The sequence below is a fragment of the Vigna angularis genome, chromosome 9, assembly GCF_016808095.1.
Source record: "Vigna angularis cultivar LongXiaoDou No.4 chromosome 9, ASM1680809v1, whole genome shotgun sequence".
In the NCBI taxonomy this organism is placed as follows: domain Eukaryota; kingdom Viridiplantae; phylum Streptophyta; class Magnoliopsida; order Fabales; family Fabaceae; genus Vigna; species Vigna angularis.
Window position 1 is genome coordinate 76236 of NC_068978.1, and position 17129 is coordinate 93364.

The following is a 17129-nucleotide window of genomic DNA, read 5'->3' on the forward strand; positions in this document are numbered from 1 at the left end:
GGTGTATGCTATCAAGGTTGGCCCTGATGGCACAATTGATCGTCTGAAAGCTTGACTGGTTGCCAAAGGCTACACACAGATTTTTGGTTTGGATTATGGTGATACTTTTTCTCCAGTGGCAAATATGACCTCTGTTCGCCTCTTCACTGCCATGGCCGCTCTTCGACAATGACCTCTTTACCAACTTGATGTCAAAAATGCTTTCCTTAATGGTAATTTGCATGAAGAAATTTATATGGAGCAACCGCCCGGCTTTGTTGCTCAGGGGGAGTCATCTAGATTGGTATGTCGTCTTCGCAAATCCTTATATGGCCTAAAACAGTCTCCTCGGGCCTGGTTTGGTAAATTCAGCTGTGTTGTTCAACAATTTGGTATGTTTCGCAGTGAAGCGGATCATTCAGTGTTTTATCGCCACTCAAGTGCTGGATGTATCTACTTAATAGTGTTTGTCGATGACATTGTTCTCACAGGAAGCGACTATCTTGGCATCACTCAGATGAAACAACACTTTTGTCATCATTTTCAAACCAAAGATCTTGGCAAACTCCGGTACTTTTTGGGTATTGAAGTAGCACAATCCAACTTTGGTATTGTCATATGTCAGAGGAAGTATGCGTTAGACATTTTGGAGGAAACAGGGTTAATGAACTGTAAATCTGTTGAGACACCTATGGACCCTAACATCAAACTCCTACCAAATCAGGGGGAGCCTTTCTCAGATCTTGAACGGTACAGAAGATTAGTTGGTAAATTAAACTATCTTACTGTTACGTGTCCTAACATTTCCTTCGCAGTTAGCATGGTGAGTCAATTCCTAAACTCCCCATGTGAAGACCATTGGGATGCTGTTGTTCGCATACTGAAGTATATTAAAGGATCACTTGGAAAAGGTTTGCTATATGGTCCTAACAACGATACAGAAATCGTTTGCTATTCAGATGCTGATTGGGCTGGTTCCCCTTCTGATAGGAGGTCTACTTCTGGATATTGTGTCTCTATTGGTGGCAACTTGATATCTTGGAAAAGTAAGAAACAAAGTGTTGTGGCAAGGTCCAGCGCAGAAGCAGAATATAGAGCTATGGCATCAGCTACTTGCGAGCTTGTGTAGCTTAAACAATTACTTAGTGTATTGAAATTTAGAGATGTCACTCACATGACACTTATATGTGATAATCAAGCTGCTCTCCATATTAGCTCTAACCCTGTCTTCCATGAAAGAACCAAGCACATTGAAGTTGATTGTCATTTTATTCGAAAAAAAATCATATCCGGAGATATCAAGACTGAGTTTGTTAACTCAAGTAACCAGTTGGCAGACATATTCACTAAGTCCTTACGAGGACTTAGAATTGACTATCTTTGTAACAAGCTTGGAACATATGATTTATATGCTCCAGCTTGAGGGGGAGTGTTAGATGTTAAGATGTGTGTTTATGTTAATTGGGCTCAGCCCTTTATGTATTAAGGGCCTTGACCCATATCTTACATTATAAATAAACTACCCTATGTGTATGAAAAGAACACAAGGGAGATTTCTCCTAATCTTCTCTATTTATAACAGAACCAATCTACAATGAGGAAACAGACAAATATGATTGTTTTTGTGCTATTCTTTAGATTTTGTTAACACTCTAGATGTGACATGTTTAGGCATTTTTTCCATAAATTATGCTTAAGTAGTGGTTAGTTTCTGCATATTTCCTTTTTTTCTGTATAATTTAGATGCTTCGTATTCAATAAAATAGCCTTTATCAGTTCACAAAAATATTCATGCTCAGTTGTTTTTGTTTTAGCTCCATATTTTTTAGTAGCCAACAACTCTTACCCACTCACATATTTCCATATTGAGCTCAGGGTATGTATTCAGTAAAGGTGGCTACGTGGAACTATCAAAAAAACTTTCCCTACCATTAGGTTATACTCTTGACAGGTATGGAAAATTAGATAGATGACTTTTGTGGATAAGATAACCATCCAAAATTTTCTGTATAATTTTACTTTGCTAAAATTTGGAAGTTCTAAGTGCATTTATGTGTAATGAGTTTATCTATAATGATAGGTATGAGGGTCTGGTTCTCTCTGTTGGTGGCAATGGAAGATCTTACGTATTGATTGTGGAAGCTGGTCCTTCAGCAGATCCAAGTCAGAGTAGATTATATTTTGCAAGAATTAGTACAAAAGTGGGATTTTGTAGGGTAAGAATCATTTTTCTTTTAAAAAATTATGATTCTCCTTTCTCATTATCCTGCTTTGACATTCCATCATCTTTAGAAGCTTTCATATCTCCTGTCTGTATTACTATGACAGGTTAGAGTACCATTTTCGTCGTTCCGTCCAGTGAAACCCGATGATCCATTGTTAGATCCTTTTCTTGTACATACTTTGACAATACGCTTTGAGCCTAGAAGACAGGTTCAGTTCCTTACGGCTTTTCATTCACTTTCTTGAACTTAGCTTCTATTTTAGGACCTCGTATCTGTCTTTTTAATATATTTTCCATTTTATCAATATAATTCCCCAGCATTTTATCCTCCTTTCTTTTCCTAATAGCATAAAAATAGGTCTAAAGAAGAAACAATCTAAAAATTGCAGAAATTCTATGCTCATGCATGAAATCTAGAGAAGTAACTGTTACAACATTTCTATGCAATTGGTACTTTCCAAATTCCTATAATGAGATATTATTTATTTTTGTTGGCCAAACTATTAATGTTATATCTAAGTCAGTTTTTTATTAGTATTTAATTTTGTATCAGCAATGCCATTTCATCAATGTTCTGTTCTTTTTATTTTAAGTTGTTTGTAATTGTTGATAGTTACAAAACAGTGTAGCCTCCTAGTAACTACAAACAACTAAAAACAAAGAAAATAGAGCAGTAATGAAATGACATTGCTAGTAAAAAATAAAATAATAAAAAACTGACTTAGGTATAACATTAATACAAACAAAAGTCTGAACTATAGAAATAATTATACATTCCAAAATTATTCAGGGAAGAATGTGTGGAGGGGCTCATTAATAATGGAACCCAAATTTTTAAGATGTTAAAGATAAATCTTACCAAAGATCAATAATTATGAGAAATGGAAAACTATTGAAATTTCCCCCATTTAAAGCTTTTCAAATTATCTATGCTATAAAACCCAAGACTTTAGGAGTTAGATAACAAATTCATGAAGTTAAATACAATCAGAAACAAAAAAAATGTAAATTAAAGCTAAGAGGGAGTCTATGACTCTGTCTATCCAATTCTGTTCTAAGAGATTGTGATCATACTTGAAAGAATTAATATGGAACAAAGAGGATTTTTATTCAAATTGATTCATTTGTGTGAAAATAATGAAAAACTAGGTATAGGGTTAATTCCCTATGTGTAGAACATACACATAAGGTAATATATTTATAGTATAGAATAATACAAAAAAATATGGCAATTATAATCAATCTTGCCTGTTTCTTTGAGAGATTAGGAACCATCTTTCTTTGGGAGTCAACGATGCCTTTCATTGAGTAAGCAACTCCTATTTCAAGGAAGTACTTTAATTTTCCAAAGGAACAAGTTCTCAGGTGCCTTTAGAATGTAAAGCAACCATCTTCTCTACCATTACTTGCCACCATTCGAGACCAGCCATGGCTTCTAATGGACACAAACTCCAAAGAAGATATGAATGAGAAAAAGGATTGATACAAACAATCATAATTAATGGTAAAGGATGGAGATGGTTAGAATTATGAGTACCTTTCCGTATTGCAATAGAAATTTCAGGTGTAGGAGGCGTGGCTAGAGGAATGGTTGGAGCAGGAAATGATGTTAAGGATCGTTTGAGTGATTCATATTAAGTTTAGAAGAAAATAATTTCTCTTATTCAATCTCTTTACCAACTAATCTTCTGTACCGTTCAGGATCTGAGAAAGACTCCCCCTGATTTGGTAGGAGTTTGATGTTAGGGTCCATAGGTGTCTCAACAGATTTACAGTTCATTAACCCTGTTTCCTCCAAAATGTCTAACGCATACTTCCTCTGAGATATGACAATACCATCATTGGATTGTGGTACTTCAATACCCAAAAAGTATCGGAGTTTGCCAAGATTTTTGGTTTGAAAATGATGACAAAGGTGTTGTTTCATCTGAGAGATGCCGAGATAGTCACTTCCTGTGAGAAAAATATCATCGACATACACTATTAAGTAAATACATCCAGCACTTGAGTGGCGATAGAACACTGAATGATCCGCTTCACTGCGAGACATACCAAATTGTTGAACAACACAGCTGAATTTACCAAACCAGGCCCGAGGAGATTGTTTTAGGCCATATAAGGATTTGCGAAGACGACATACCAATCTAGATGACTCCCCCTGAGCAACAAAGCCAGGCGGTTGCTCCATATAAATTTCTTCATGCAAATCACCATTTAGGAAAGCATTTTTGACATCAAGTTGGTAAAGAGGCCATTGTCGAAGAGCACCCATGGCAATGAATAGGCGAACAGAGGTCATTTTTGCCACTGGAGAAAAAGTATCACCATAATCCAAACCAAAAACCTGTGTGTAGCCTTTGGCAACCAGTCGAGCTTTCAGACGATCAATTGTGCCATCAGGGCCAACCTTGATAGCATACACCCACCTGCAACCAACAACAGACTTTCCAGATGGTAATTGGACAAGCTCCCAAGTTCCACTTTTCTGTAAAGCACTTAATTCATCCAGCATAGCTTGACGCCAGCCAGGATGAGTTAAGGCATCACCCACAGATTTAGGAATTTACACAGAAGAAATGGATGAGAGACAAGTGTAAAAAGATGGAGATAATCTGTGATAACTAAGAACAGTATAATGGGGGGAAGGGTTACGGGTAGAGCGTATACCTTTACGGAGGGCAATAAGCAAGTCAGACTCAGTTGCTGGAGCCGGAGGAGACACAGGAGGCGGCACTGGAAGTGAGTCATGAGGGAGACAAAGACGGCGACTATAAACCTGAAGGGGTGGTGGTGAAGGACGATCCTGTGGTGAATGAGAGTCTAAAGAAGGAGGAGACAAAATGGGTGGAGCATCACGAGGAGGATCACAAATAAGAGGAATATCAACAGTAACAGGGAGAGGTACCGAACTAGAAGATAGATGTGTAAAGTAAAAAGAAGATTCATCAAAAGTGACATCAGCAGAGATAAAATGACGATTGAGGGAAGGGGAAAAACACTTATAGCCCTTTTGTGACCGTGGAAATCCTAAGAAGACACATTTGTAAGACCTAGGAGATAACTTATCAAGACCAGGACTAAAATCATGAACAAAACATGTAGACCCAAAAACTCTAAGGGGTAATGGATGCAGAGGGTCTTGAGGAAATAAGATAGAATGAGGGATTTTGTTCTCTAGGACGGAAGATGGCATGCGGTTGATAAGATAACATGCCGTGAGAACAACATCACCCCAAAAACGTGAGGGTACTTGACCATGAATGAGAAGGGTACGAGTTGTTTCAATAAGGTGTCTATTCTTGCGCTCAGCCACCCCATTTTGTTGAGGGGTATAAGCACATGAGGTTTGGTGAAGAATGCCATGAGAAGCCATAAAATGTTTAAACTGTTGAGAAAGGTATTCATGGCCATTATCATTGCGTAAAGTGCGAATAGAAACCCCAAACTGAGTTTTTATTTCATTGAAAAAAGTTTGAAAAATAGAAAACAACTCAGAACGATTCTTCATGAGAAACAACCAAGTACATCTGGAATAGTCATCAATAAAGGTAACAAAATACTGAAATCCTAAAGTTGACTTAACACGACTAGGTCCCCAAATATCAGAATGAACCAATGAAAAGGGAGATGACGCTCGTTGTGAAACACTACGAGGAAAGGAATTACGAGTATGTTTACCTAACTGACAAGACTCGCACGACAAACTTGTTAATTTGGACAGACTCGAAACAAGTTGCTGCAGTTTGGCAAGACTGGGATGACCTAACTGAGCATGAAGAAGGGATGGTGACTCCATGATTACGCCAGCATGTGGAGAAGGGATGAGATGATATAGGCCATGAGACTCACATCCTGTGCCAATCATGTGTTTCGAACTCCGGTCCTGCAACCAAACAAAATCTTTGGTAAAAGAAATAACACAATTAAGGGAACGAGTTAGACGACTTACAGACAATAAATTAAAAGGAGACCCAGGGACATAAAGTACATTATCAATGGATATGGACGGAAAAATATGAACAATACCATGAGATGAGACTCTAGACCCATCAGCCATCGTTACCGAGGGTAAATTAACCGGACATGACAAGGAAGAAAAGAAGGACTTGTTACCAGTGATATGATCGGTGGCGCCTGAGTCAAGGACCCAAGATCCGAGAGAGTGAGTTAGACCAACAAAAGGAGTACCTGTGCGTGTAATAGAAGCAGATGTAGTGGAACTAGAGTGCTGACGGTCCTCATACCATCTGAGAAATTCCTGAAAGAGTAAAGGGTTATTTATGGGATTTGATGAAGTAGGATGGTCTACAGACAGTGATCGGAGAGGTGGATCAGAATTAGCCATTGCTATAGGTTGAGGAGGACGTCCATGAAGCGCATAACATCTATCAATTTTGTGGCCTAGCTTGCCACAGTGGTCACATTTTGGACGTCCTTTACCTGATTGGCGAGATTGACTCCGATCATCAAGTTGGGCAGCCATGGAGAGGGAGAAACCCTAAAAAAACAAAGTGCTCCGATTGACGCAACGACCACAGATCCAGAAAGAGGGCGAGGAGGCGATCACGGCGGTGCTGATCGGCGGCGGAAAGCTCCGGCGACGCGCCGCGACAGCGGTGACTCTTGCGGCGGCGCGTGGAGGCGCGTGGGTGGTCCGTTCGCCGTGATCTTCGTACCACGGTGGTCGCCCGGCCGAGACGATTCCGATGGTGTGGTCGTCGGTCGATTCTGGAACTCTGGCGACGGCGGCAGCGGCGGCGACTGCAACGACAGCAGCAGTGATGGGTGCCGGAGACCGTGGAGTTGACTGGAACTATTCCTGTGCTCTAGATACCATATTGAATATAGTGAAGAAGATTAGGAGAAATCTCTCTTATGTGTTTAGCATACACATAGGGTGGTTTATTTATAATGTAAGATAAGGGTTAAACCCTAAATACAGAATGGGTTAAGCCCAATTAACAAAAACACACAACTTAACATCTAACAGTCACAATATAATTTCATAGGTTCATCCTATTTCATCTTTAAGTTCTCCACTATAATCTTCAACCATAACAGTTCATATATTCTTCGAGCCATTGCTTGAAATTTTGCTTCGACACTAGATTTAACTACCACACTTTACTTTTAACTTTTCCAAATTAGTAGGTTTCCGCCAAGGAAGGTGCAATATCCAATAGTTTACCTCTTATCCATAACTGAACCTGCATAATCAACATCAGTATATGTCTCAAGATTGACGTTCATGTTTCTTTTGAACAAAATCCCTCTTCCTGTTATCCCTTTTAAATATTAGATAATTCTAAGAGCATCTTGTAAATGTGTTTCTTTTGGTTGATGCATAAATGCTGACTAGATTCACAACAAAAGCTATATACGGTCTAGTGTGAGATGGATAAATAAGTCTCCCCTACAATTTTCCATTGATGGGGAACTAGAGAATGCTACAGAAAGATGCATCAATTTGCTTCCATTGAGCTTGATCAATTCTAGGAATATATTTGGCTTGTATGGTCGAGTGGTTGTGATGACCTTGACCCTGAAACGACAACTGGCAACAAGAGTCCAAGAACAGTAGTTGCTTGTTTTGTTCAATTTTTCACGTAGAATCAGCGGAACAGCAGTAAAAGTCATTGCAGATGTAGTATTTTAAAGGGAGTTGTTGAAAGCCATGGGGAATAAACCAAAACAAGGTGCCTGGATGTGAGAAAGGAGGCAAGGGATGTGCTGTTAGGTGAATCGTGTTGGAAGAAAAGGAAAAATGACAATCTGTTATGGTGAGTGAAACGAGGCTTGGTGGTTGCTGAGGGCAGTTTTAGTAGCACGGTCACTGGAGGAAATGAGTGCAGTGGTCCCAGGGTACTGTTCACCCGATAGGAAGAGAAAGGGATTAAAAAAACTAAAACTACTAATACCATGTAAGGAATAGTTATTTGAATGTTATGTCAAAGTAAGTTATTTGATCAAGAATACCTTATGTATTCAAAAAGGTTTGAAACTAGGAAGAGACATTCATAAGCATTGTTTGTGAAAAGTCAGAATTGATTTTGAATTTCACGTAAAGAAAATAAAAACAATCTTTCATTAAGAATAACCAAGTACATAGGAAAAAAATGTCCGTGAGAGTAACAAAATAATTAAAACCCAAAGTTGAACTGACAACACTAGGACCCAAATACTTAAATGTACCAAGTCAAAAGGGAAGGATGCATTTTATTAACTTGAGCACCATAGTTTGACTAGTGTGTTTTCCTAACTGACAAGCCTTGTGAAGATAAATGGTAAGAAAAAACTGGAACCATAAGACACATTATGGTAATACAACAAATTCTTGCTAATAATCAAGGATCAATGACCCTAATTTCCTGGAATCTGTATCAGCTAATTATTAACAAATCTGTAAGAGTTAATAACTAATTACATTCTAACAATAATAAAGCAGAGAAGACCCCTGTAAGTGCAAAAGAGGGTGGTAAAAAGAAAGAGAAGGATGAAACAGTGCCTATAGTTCGTAACCTGCTGTGATTACGCAAACAGCTAAAAAAGGAATTCTGTTATGAATTTTCTGAACAGAAAACATAAGTTCATTGAAATGAAAAAGATGATTACAAGAGCTTTTGAGGTTGCCTGTTGTTAGGACGATTTCGGCAAGCGTACCGAATCGTTCAAGTAATAAACCGTGGTAAGACCAGGTATCGTTTTTCCAAGAGACTCGTAATACTAGAGAATTGTGCGATTAACAACTCATCTAGACTCAAGAACAACTTATCATTTAAGAATATGTGCAAAAAGATAAATTCACAAGTAATTACAAGGTTGGACTTTGGTATTGAAGGCACTTGAAAATGGAAAAGACTAGAAATGGTATGAAATGACATTGTTAAGGTTAGTTTTCACCAATGCACTCTTGTGTATAACCAATTTCATCTCCTCACTATCAATTTACTAAAGTCAATCCACTAAAACACTCTAGCCCTAATCCCTTAGGTGAAAGAGCCTAGGTTTTCCCTATCAAACTCCAATCCCTTGGAAAATCCAACAATTTTCCAACAAGCAAACCCGCATTAAAGAGCTAGGATCTAAGACAACATGTGAATCATCTTCCATCCCTAGAATCAATGAACCACAAGGACTTTTGTTTCAGTTCTAGGTTCCATCTTATGTCCCCATAACCCATGAAACCCCAAAATCAAGTCATGAACATCCCCATTACATGCAAGCTTTAAGATTGGAAACAAGAATACTAGCAATTGATAAAAAAGGCATATATATATTCAAATCATTCAACAATTACACAAGATTCAAAGGCTACAACTAACCCCAACAAGATGGGTTTGGCTCTCCATTTCCATGGAGAGCCTTTAAGCTTACAAAATGGCCATGGAAGAAGATGAAGAACCCAAGAGGAAGAAGGGAGTGTTCCCACGAGCCCTAGCAGCCCTCCAAGCTCTCTTCTGAGTGAGATGCACCTCCAAAGAACCAAAGACCCCAAATGCTTCGAGACAACTTGAATAAATAGGCATTTTGACACATTAGCAGTGTCACCGCTCAGCTGCAACCCAGCTGCACCCCAGCGGCAGCATTCTAGAGAGCTAGCGCTCAGCTGCACGCCAGCTGCACTCCAGCGACAACATTCCAGAGAGCTGGCGCTCAGCTGCACAAAACCTGTACCGCTCAACGACAGCAAGTCGGATCAGGTGGCGCTCAACTGCACTCCAGCTGCACCCTAGCGGCAGCATTCCAGAGAGGTGGCGCTCAGCTGCACAGAAACTGTGCAGCTCAGCTATAGCAAGTCGGATCAGGTGGCGCTCAGCTGCACGCCAGCTGCACCCCAGCCACAGCATTCCAAAATTCTCTCTTTTTTACTTGCTTTTGTGACTGGTTAAGCTCTATATATTGGTGGAGGTTCTTCTAAGCTTAATATTAGCTACAAAATAAGGGGATTAGTGATGATAATACATCAATGTAGCCTAAAACACATTTATTTAGAAAACAAGAGAAAAGAAGAGGATTAAACAAGTTACAAGTTAGAAAGGAGTTGATTTTGCTACTAAAATGATGCTTAGATAATGGTAAGAATTAGCATTATCACCTGTTTATAGGAAGCTCAGACTATTCATATTACAATAACAAATGGGCCTTACTAAAAGCCCAATCAATAAGCTAAGAAGTCTCTATAACAATAGATGAAAAAAAAATTAAAGGAGAAGCAAAATGATAGGTTCAAGGGAAATGTTTATATTGGGAGAAACAAAAAGGGATAGACAGTTATAACTGTCTGTGGGTAGGTTTTGTTGTCTCATACTTTTATAAAGTCTGTGTAGACAGTTGTTTTTAGCAGTTTATTTAGGAAGTTTTGTAAAGGGAAGGTTAGGGAGAGTCTGATCCTCTCGAAAGACTAGGGCTAGTGTAACAATTTAGATTACTGTGCTTGTTTCATTGTTAATAAAGCTGTCTAGTTTTTCTGGGTGAACATCCAAGAACCTGTCTTGGAAGTCTTTACCGTTTTAAATAAATCTGGGTACCTATCATTGGTATTAGAGCCACTTTCCTGGTGTTGTGGTGGTTGTGCGACATGGTCAATACGAGAATGGAGGCAAGATTGAATGGATTGGAGCGCATAGTGCAAGAACAGGAACATGAAAATCAGAGAAGGTTCCAAAGGTTGGAGGAAATGCTTACAGGGCTGACAGAGTTGGTGCAACGTTTCACATCCTCTGATAAACAAACAGCGGATAGTGCTTCTATTTCCAAGGAAGGCAGTGTGGGCAATCTCAAGAATGACGAGGGAATGAAAGTGGACGTTCAAGACTGACTGAGGAAAAATGGTGGAAGCTAGATATTCTTGTTTTTGTAGGAGAAGATGCTTATGGCTGGACTAACCGGTTGGAGAGGTATTTCTGGTTGAAAGAAGTCAATGAGGAGGAGAGGATGAGGGCTATATGGTGGCTTTGGAGGGAAAAGCCCTAAATTGGTTCCAGTGGTGGGAGACTTGCTATCTGAATCCCACATGGGAGGCTTTCAAAGAGGTAGTTGTTCAATGGTTCCAACCAACAATGCTTCAAAATCCTTTTGAAGTCTTGATTGGGCTTAGACAAATTGGCAGGTGGGAGAGTATATTGAACCATTTGAGCAATATGCGGGGTTCTTGAAAAGTATATGGCAGGATTATTTGACTGGTATTTTTCTGAATGAATTGAAAAGGACGAAATAAGGGCAGAGGTTAAGTTGTATGAGCCCAAGAGCCTTGCTGAGTTAATGATGAAGGCTCAAATGGTGGAGGAAAAGGTTAGAGTCACCACCAAGGGGGACTCTCTCACTGTGCAACTTCAAAGTAACACCTACAGACAATTGCCACCTACTTGCAGTTACTCAAGGGAGGGGGAAATTCAGTGTGTTTTACCAACTCCAACAGAGGAAGTGGAGAGAGCAGTGGCTATATGAGCACCATCAATAGTTCTCCTGCTAGGACTCAACAAGGAGGGGCACCATTTAGAAAATTATCCCAAGAAGAATCACAAGATAAGATGAAAAAGGGCTTATGCTTCAGGTGTGATGAAAAGTTTGGGGCTAATCATACTTGCAAAAATAAACAGCTCCATATGCTACTTATTTCGGAAGAGGAAATTCCAGAGTTAGGGGATTTTGCTGCCTGCATTCATAAAGAAGTTCTAGACTTTCACCTTGAGGATAAGGTGCACCTTCATGGAGGGGGTGTTGATAGGTTTGATACAGTTTACAAAATAAGGAAAAAAGAAGATAGTTCGTAAAGTTGAAAACACCTCCCACCCATTGAAAACAGCTAGGAAGATGCTACTGCCATCAATAAGGAGTTTCTTGCTTTTCACCTTGAGGACAAAGTGAAACTTCCTGGAGGGGGTATTGATAGGTTCAAGGGAAATGTTTATATTGGGAGAAACAAAAAGGGACAGACAGTTATAACTGTATGTGGGTAGGTTTTGTTGTCTCAGACTTTTATAAAGTCTATGTAGGCAGTTGTTTTTAGCAGTTTCTTTAGGAAGTTTTGTAAAGGGAAGGCTAGGGAGAGTTTGGTCCTCTTGAAAGACCCGGGCTAGTGTAACAATTTAGATTACTGTACTTGTTTCATTGTTAATAAAGCTGTCTAGTTTTTCTGGGTGAACATCCAAGAACCTGTCTTGGAAGTCTTTACATTTTTAAATAAATCTGGGTACCTATCACAAAACTGCTTGGTAATTATACTATACTCCATCGGGAGCATGTTTTAAGTTCAAAGAGGAGGTAATAGGGCAAATAATGCGTTTTCTTAAATCTGGATTGCACGTGCAACCTGCTGGGTCCTAGGATTCAAAACCAGGCTGCAAGCTTGCATGAACTCGAGTATACAACTTATGATTCTCCATACAAGAAATAAATAAGCCAATTCCTGTGCAGTATTATGATAGAACTGCTTATTAAGAACTGAAAATACAAGACTATTTCTTGAAAATCTGTATTGCTTTACTCCAATGCACCTACCAAAGTAGTAGGTATTCAAGTCGTATAGAATGTTACAAGTAATTCCCTCCTCTGACTCTGGATTATTTATAATAGTCCGTTACAGCTGGCACACCCCCTTATTTATTACGTCTCTTATAGACTACTATACCAAACCTATCATATTAATTCTAATTATTTTCGAAGGGAGAAGTTTCTAGAAAATTTAAATCAATTTATAGTTCCAATAAAAATAATTCATATGGCATTTATCTTAAACACAATTTATCTCACTTTCTAATATAGACTCATTTCTTTGGTAGCTTGTTAACAGCTTCTTTGTTACTGACCTTCCAAAATTAAGAACATAAATATACAAGAATGTCTTATAAGCTCCTTTAAGCCATAAAATTTCCCTTCATTTACACGAGATTTATAATTTTGGGGATTCCACTAATAGACATATTGGATAAGAATCTGACTCCCACAGTGGAACTCTTGCTTCTTGTCCAAGAGAGGCTTCTCGCATCAATCTATTGCTAACATCTGATCAGTGATTGTGGACAGAGAATAGTATCATGTACATTTTCTAATGGCTATTATCTTCCTTTCCTGTTATATACCTTATCTTTTCTACGCTTTTTTCTTACATGAACTTGTATTTTATTTTTCAATAGTGTATAATTGCAGTGTCCTGATCCTTAATTCATTTTTGTTTCAGAAGCCTGTTGAAGTAAATGCAACAACGAAACAGGATTTAAGAAGCTTTAAGCTTATATTGGAATATATTAAAGCCTTGCCTGTAAGTTCTTCAATACAATTTCTTTTTATCATGGCATAAACTACAATGTTATCATATACTTGTCTAATGTTCATTGTTTATGTTTTGTAAAGCAATAATTCAAATGAAGATATAGGAGTAAATCCCCTTGTGTTAAAAATACATGTAGGGTATTGTATTTATAATAAAGAAAATATGAGTTAAGTCCAAAAATACAAATAATGATAGACAAAGATAATAACAAAAAACAAAAGATAAAAGATAAGATATCTAACATGATAAGAAGTAGATTTTAATTCTAACTCAACCCCATAAAACCAACTTGTAAGGTGAGGTTTATAGCCCATAAATATCTAATCTCATGTTCGAGATGTTGATTCCTCAACATGAGGGGGTGTGCTCATAAATATCTAATCTCATGTTTGAGATGTTGATTCCTCAACATGAGGGAGTATGCTGGAGATCTCACATCAACTAAGAATAAGGCTGAATTATAATATATAACTAAGATGCAATCTTCACCTCACAAGTTAGTTTTGTAAGATTGAATTAAACATTGTTGGGATTTTTAGGTGTTTTTGGAAGATATGAGAAATATAAAAGATATCTTGTATGGAAGAACTTGTTATTTTATTTTATTCATGTTCTTTATATAGAGCAAAATGTAATTGAACATCAAATATTTACAATATCTCAATCTTGATTTCATAAATCTAAATAATAAATAAATATGTTTTTATCTTTATATGAAAGATATTTCTAAAATTGAAAGATTTCCAAGAAACTAATTTAAATAAAAAATATATTAAGTAAATATTCTCAGCACACATAAACTCACTCAGTAAGATGGACTACGGAAGCCCATCTAACTGATGAAAACAATTATAACAACTAACAAAAAACAACTTTAGAGTAACAATTGTAATTGTTGAAACAAAATCCAAAATAGGACAATTATATCAAACTAACAACTAAAGGATTTATTCTTCCACACCCTCACTAAAGGTCAATTGTACTAGGTTTGGTTCTTAGAAATTGAAACCGATTAGGGGACAAAGGCTAGATTGATCAACACCTGGAATATAATGAACAACAATTTGCTTGTCTAGGACCTTTCACAAACACAAAGAAGGTCAATTTTCATGAGTTTATTTCGTGCATCATAAATGGATTGAAAGAGTGTGACAATGAATAGCCAATTCTTTAAGGAGAGTCTAAATTCACATATTGTTGTACCCCTTACAAAATCGGCTTGTACAGTGAGATTTGCACTCACTTATATACTATGAAATTGTCGTATCTCTAGTTAATATGAGATTTCCAACAGACAACAAAGCTCCTGATAGAGAGTGGCACGATAGGCCGAACAAATAACAAATCTTGTTAGGATAGACTTTAACCCATGACTTTGATACTATGTTAAGAAGTGGACTTTAAGACTAACTCAACCTTACAAAATTGACTTGTAAGGTGAGGTTCGTAACCACTTATATACTATGAAATCGTCTTATCTGTAGTTAATGTGGAACTTCAAACAATGCCAAAAGTAGATTTCCCATCATTTGTATCTGTTTCCCAGTTCGCATCACAAAACACACGCATGGGCAGAGAAATAGTTGGCACAACCAGAGACAAAAGTAAACCACGATAAAGAGAACCCTTAAGAAGATACCTTAGAATCCTCTTGACAGCAATCCAGTTATATTCAAGTGAAGCAGCCATAAATTAACGTAATAGGTTAACAAAGAAGCTAATTTCAGTTGTAGTAATTGTAATATACTGAATAGCACCAACTATAGATTTTTAGCAAGATGGATTAGAGCGAACATCAACGCCCAGTTTAATTCATTTTTTCATAGTCTCTTAATAAGACTCGTATTTATGTATATTCACAAGGGTTGAATAAACCAAATCTTGCATTTATTTTCATATGTTTATGTTTACTTTTCTCCTCAAAATCTAATAAGTTGTAACTGTCAAATATAAAACATAAAATGACAATACCAAACTAACATGTTACAGTTAAAGGAGTTATTCACTCACATAGTCCTGCAACCCTCTCAGATATTTAAGAATTAGCAACTTGGGCCAATTTTTGTTAAGTCAGACTCTTTTCCTTCCTCCAAAAATATCACTTATTATATTAGGCTTCCTTTTCCCATGGGATTTTAGGTATATTAACATTGTAGAGCTAGTGGTATATTATTATCTATGCTATAGTTACTTACTCTAAGAAACTATTGTCTTCAGTGACCAAGCTATCCAACTTCAAAAAGCGACAACCCAACAATTTCTAGGTTGTCGAAGACATGTCTGAAGAGAGAGGAGGCGGGCACCCTAAGTTTACCATCCTACTCACCAATGGACTATGAAAGGGGCAAGTGAACGGGAACCAACCGAGTACCCAAACCGCTTGACTGACCCCTTCATACATACTTGATTCATTATAGTCATGGACGACACCAATAATCAAATAAGTGCGAGTATAGTTACTGGACTCTGTGAACAGTGTCTTAGGCTATCTTGCGTTACTTTTTTGCTTATCATACTCTGCTTATTGCCAACAATGTGAAAGAGGAAAACATAAAAGACTACTTTTTCTTTTAAATCTGAAACAATTTTTTTTTGCATCACTATAAAAGACTACTTAACAAGGAATCTAGATGATTTATGTTTGCTATGATGTTACTGGCACTTAGCACTCTAATAATGTAAAATCTCCGTGTGAATGTACTGCAGACTGGGCAAGAAACTGATTTTGTCTTAGTTTCATGTTCTGGACTAGGAATTGAGCCTTCCAGACGCGACCAGGTTCTTAAAGCGAAGAGGGTTGGTTTGATTTATTTGTTTTATTTTGTTTCTTTTACTTAGTTTAAAGTTGCTACTTCTCTTCCTTTCTATTTTTGGGTGATGTCTAATCATGTTAATGTTGAATTCTCTAGGCTGGTGAAGACTCCCTAAGAAGATCTGGCCTCGGATACACAATAGTTCGTCCTGGTCCATTGCAGGTAAAGTTTCCATTGTTATTCATAGATATGTACTTGATTTAGTTATAGAAATAAGCATTCCTATGACACAAGTGAGTATTTACCAAAGTTTCTGTTAGAAACCCAGAATTGAAAAGAGAAAGAAGAGATCTGTATGGTATAGACTGTATAAACTTGAAAGAACACAAAAAATAGAAAAACACTCTCTCCTCCAAGGATTTCCCCTTCACAAAGAGCTAAAGCTCAATCAATAAAATTGCCAAAAGTCCCCTGCATACACGCCGCTGCAGAACAACCTTATCCTATCAGGTCTGGAGGCTTGGGTGGTGCTCGATATGAGAGAATTATTGATTCCTTTTGTTCCATGAATGGTAAGAATTGCTTCTTTTCCAAGATTCCCATGGACCATATGATTGTTCTATATTGCTTTCTGACTTTGTGACCTCTTACATGGGCCTGGATTTTAACAATTCTCTTAGGAATGATCGAGAATTCTTTTCTCTTCTTCCAACCCCGAAACGTTTTCTATATTTGAATAGCAGCAACTTTGGCTATACCAGCTCCTTGTTCAGATTTGTTCATCCTAGAAGCTAAAAAGGAAAGAGCTTATTGATCTTACCATCCCAATTCATCATCATCATCATCATCATGATGCTGAGCTAACTATTTCCTCTGAAATGACTGCATTCTGTATACTTGA

The 17129-nt window shown here is 37.6% G+C and overlaps 1 protein-coding gene across 2 annotated transcripts in view; it reads left to right on the forward strand.

Annotated features, from left to right (window-relative positions):
- LOC108320603 (protein HIGH CHLOROPHYLL FLUORESCENCE PHENOTYPE 173, chloroplastic) overlaps positions 1-17129 on the forward strand; it is a 34464-nt gene that overhangs the window by 13229 nt on the left and 4106 nt on the right. For both annotated transcript variants that reach the window (XM_052868402.1, XM_017552066.2), the window contains exons 4-9: positions 1855-1930; positions 2060-2195; positions 2308-2412; positions 13383-13463; positions 16182-16271; positions 16385-16450. In XM_052868402.1, coding sequence (XP_052724362.1) covers positions 1855-1930; positions 2060-2195; positions 2308-2412; positions 13383-13463; positions 16182-16271; positions 16385-16450 — 554 coding nt within the window. The remainder of the gene's footprint in view (positions 1-1854; positions 1931-2059; positions 2196-2307; positions 2413-13382; positions 13464-16181; positions 16272-16384; positions 16451-17129) is intronic.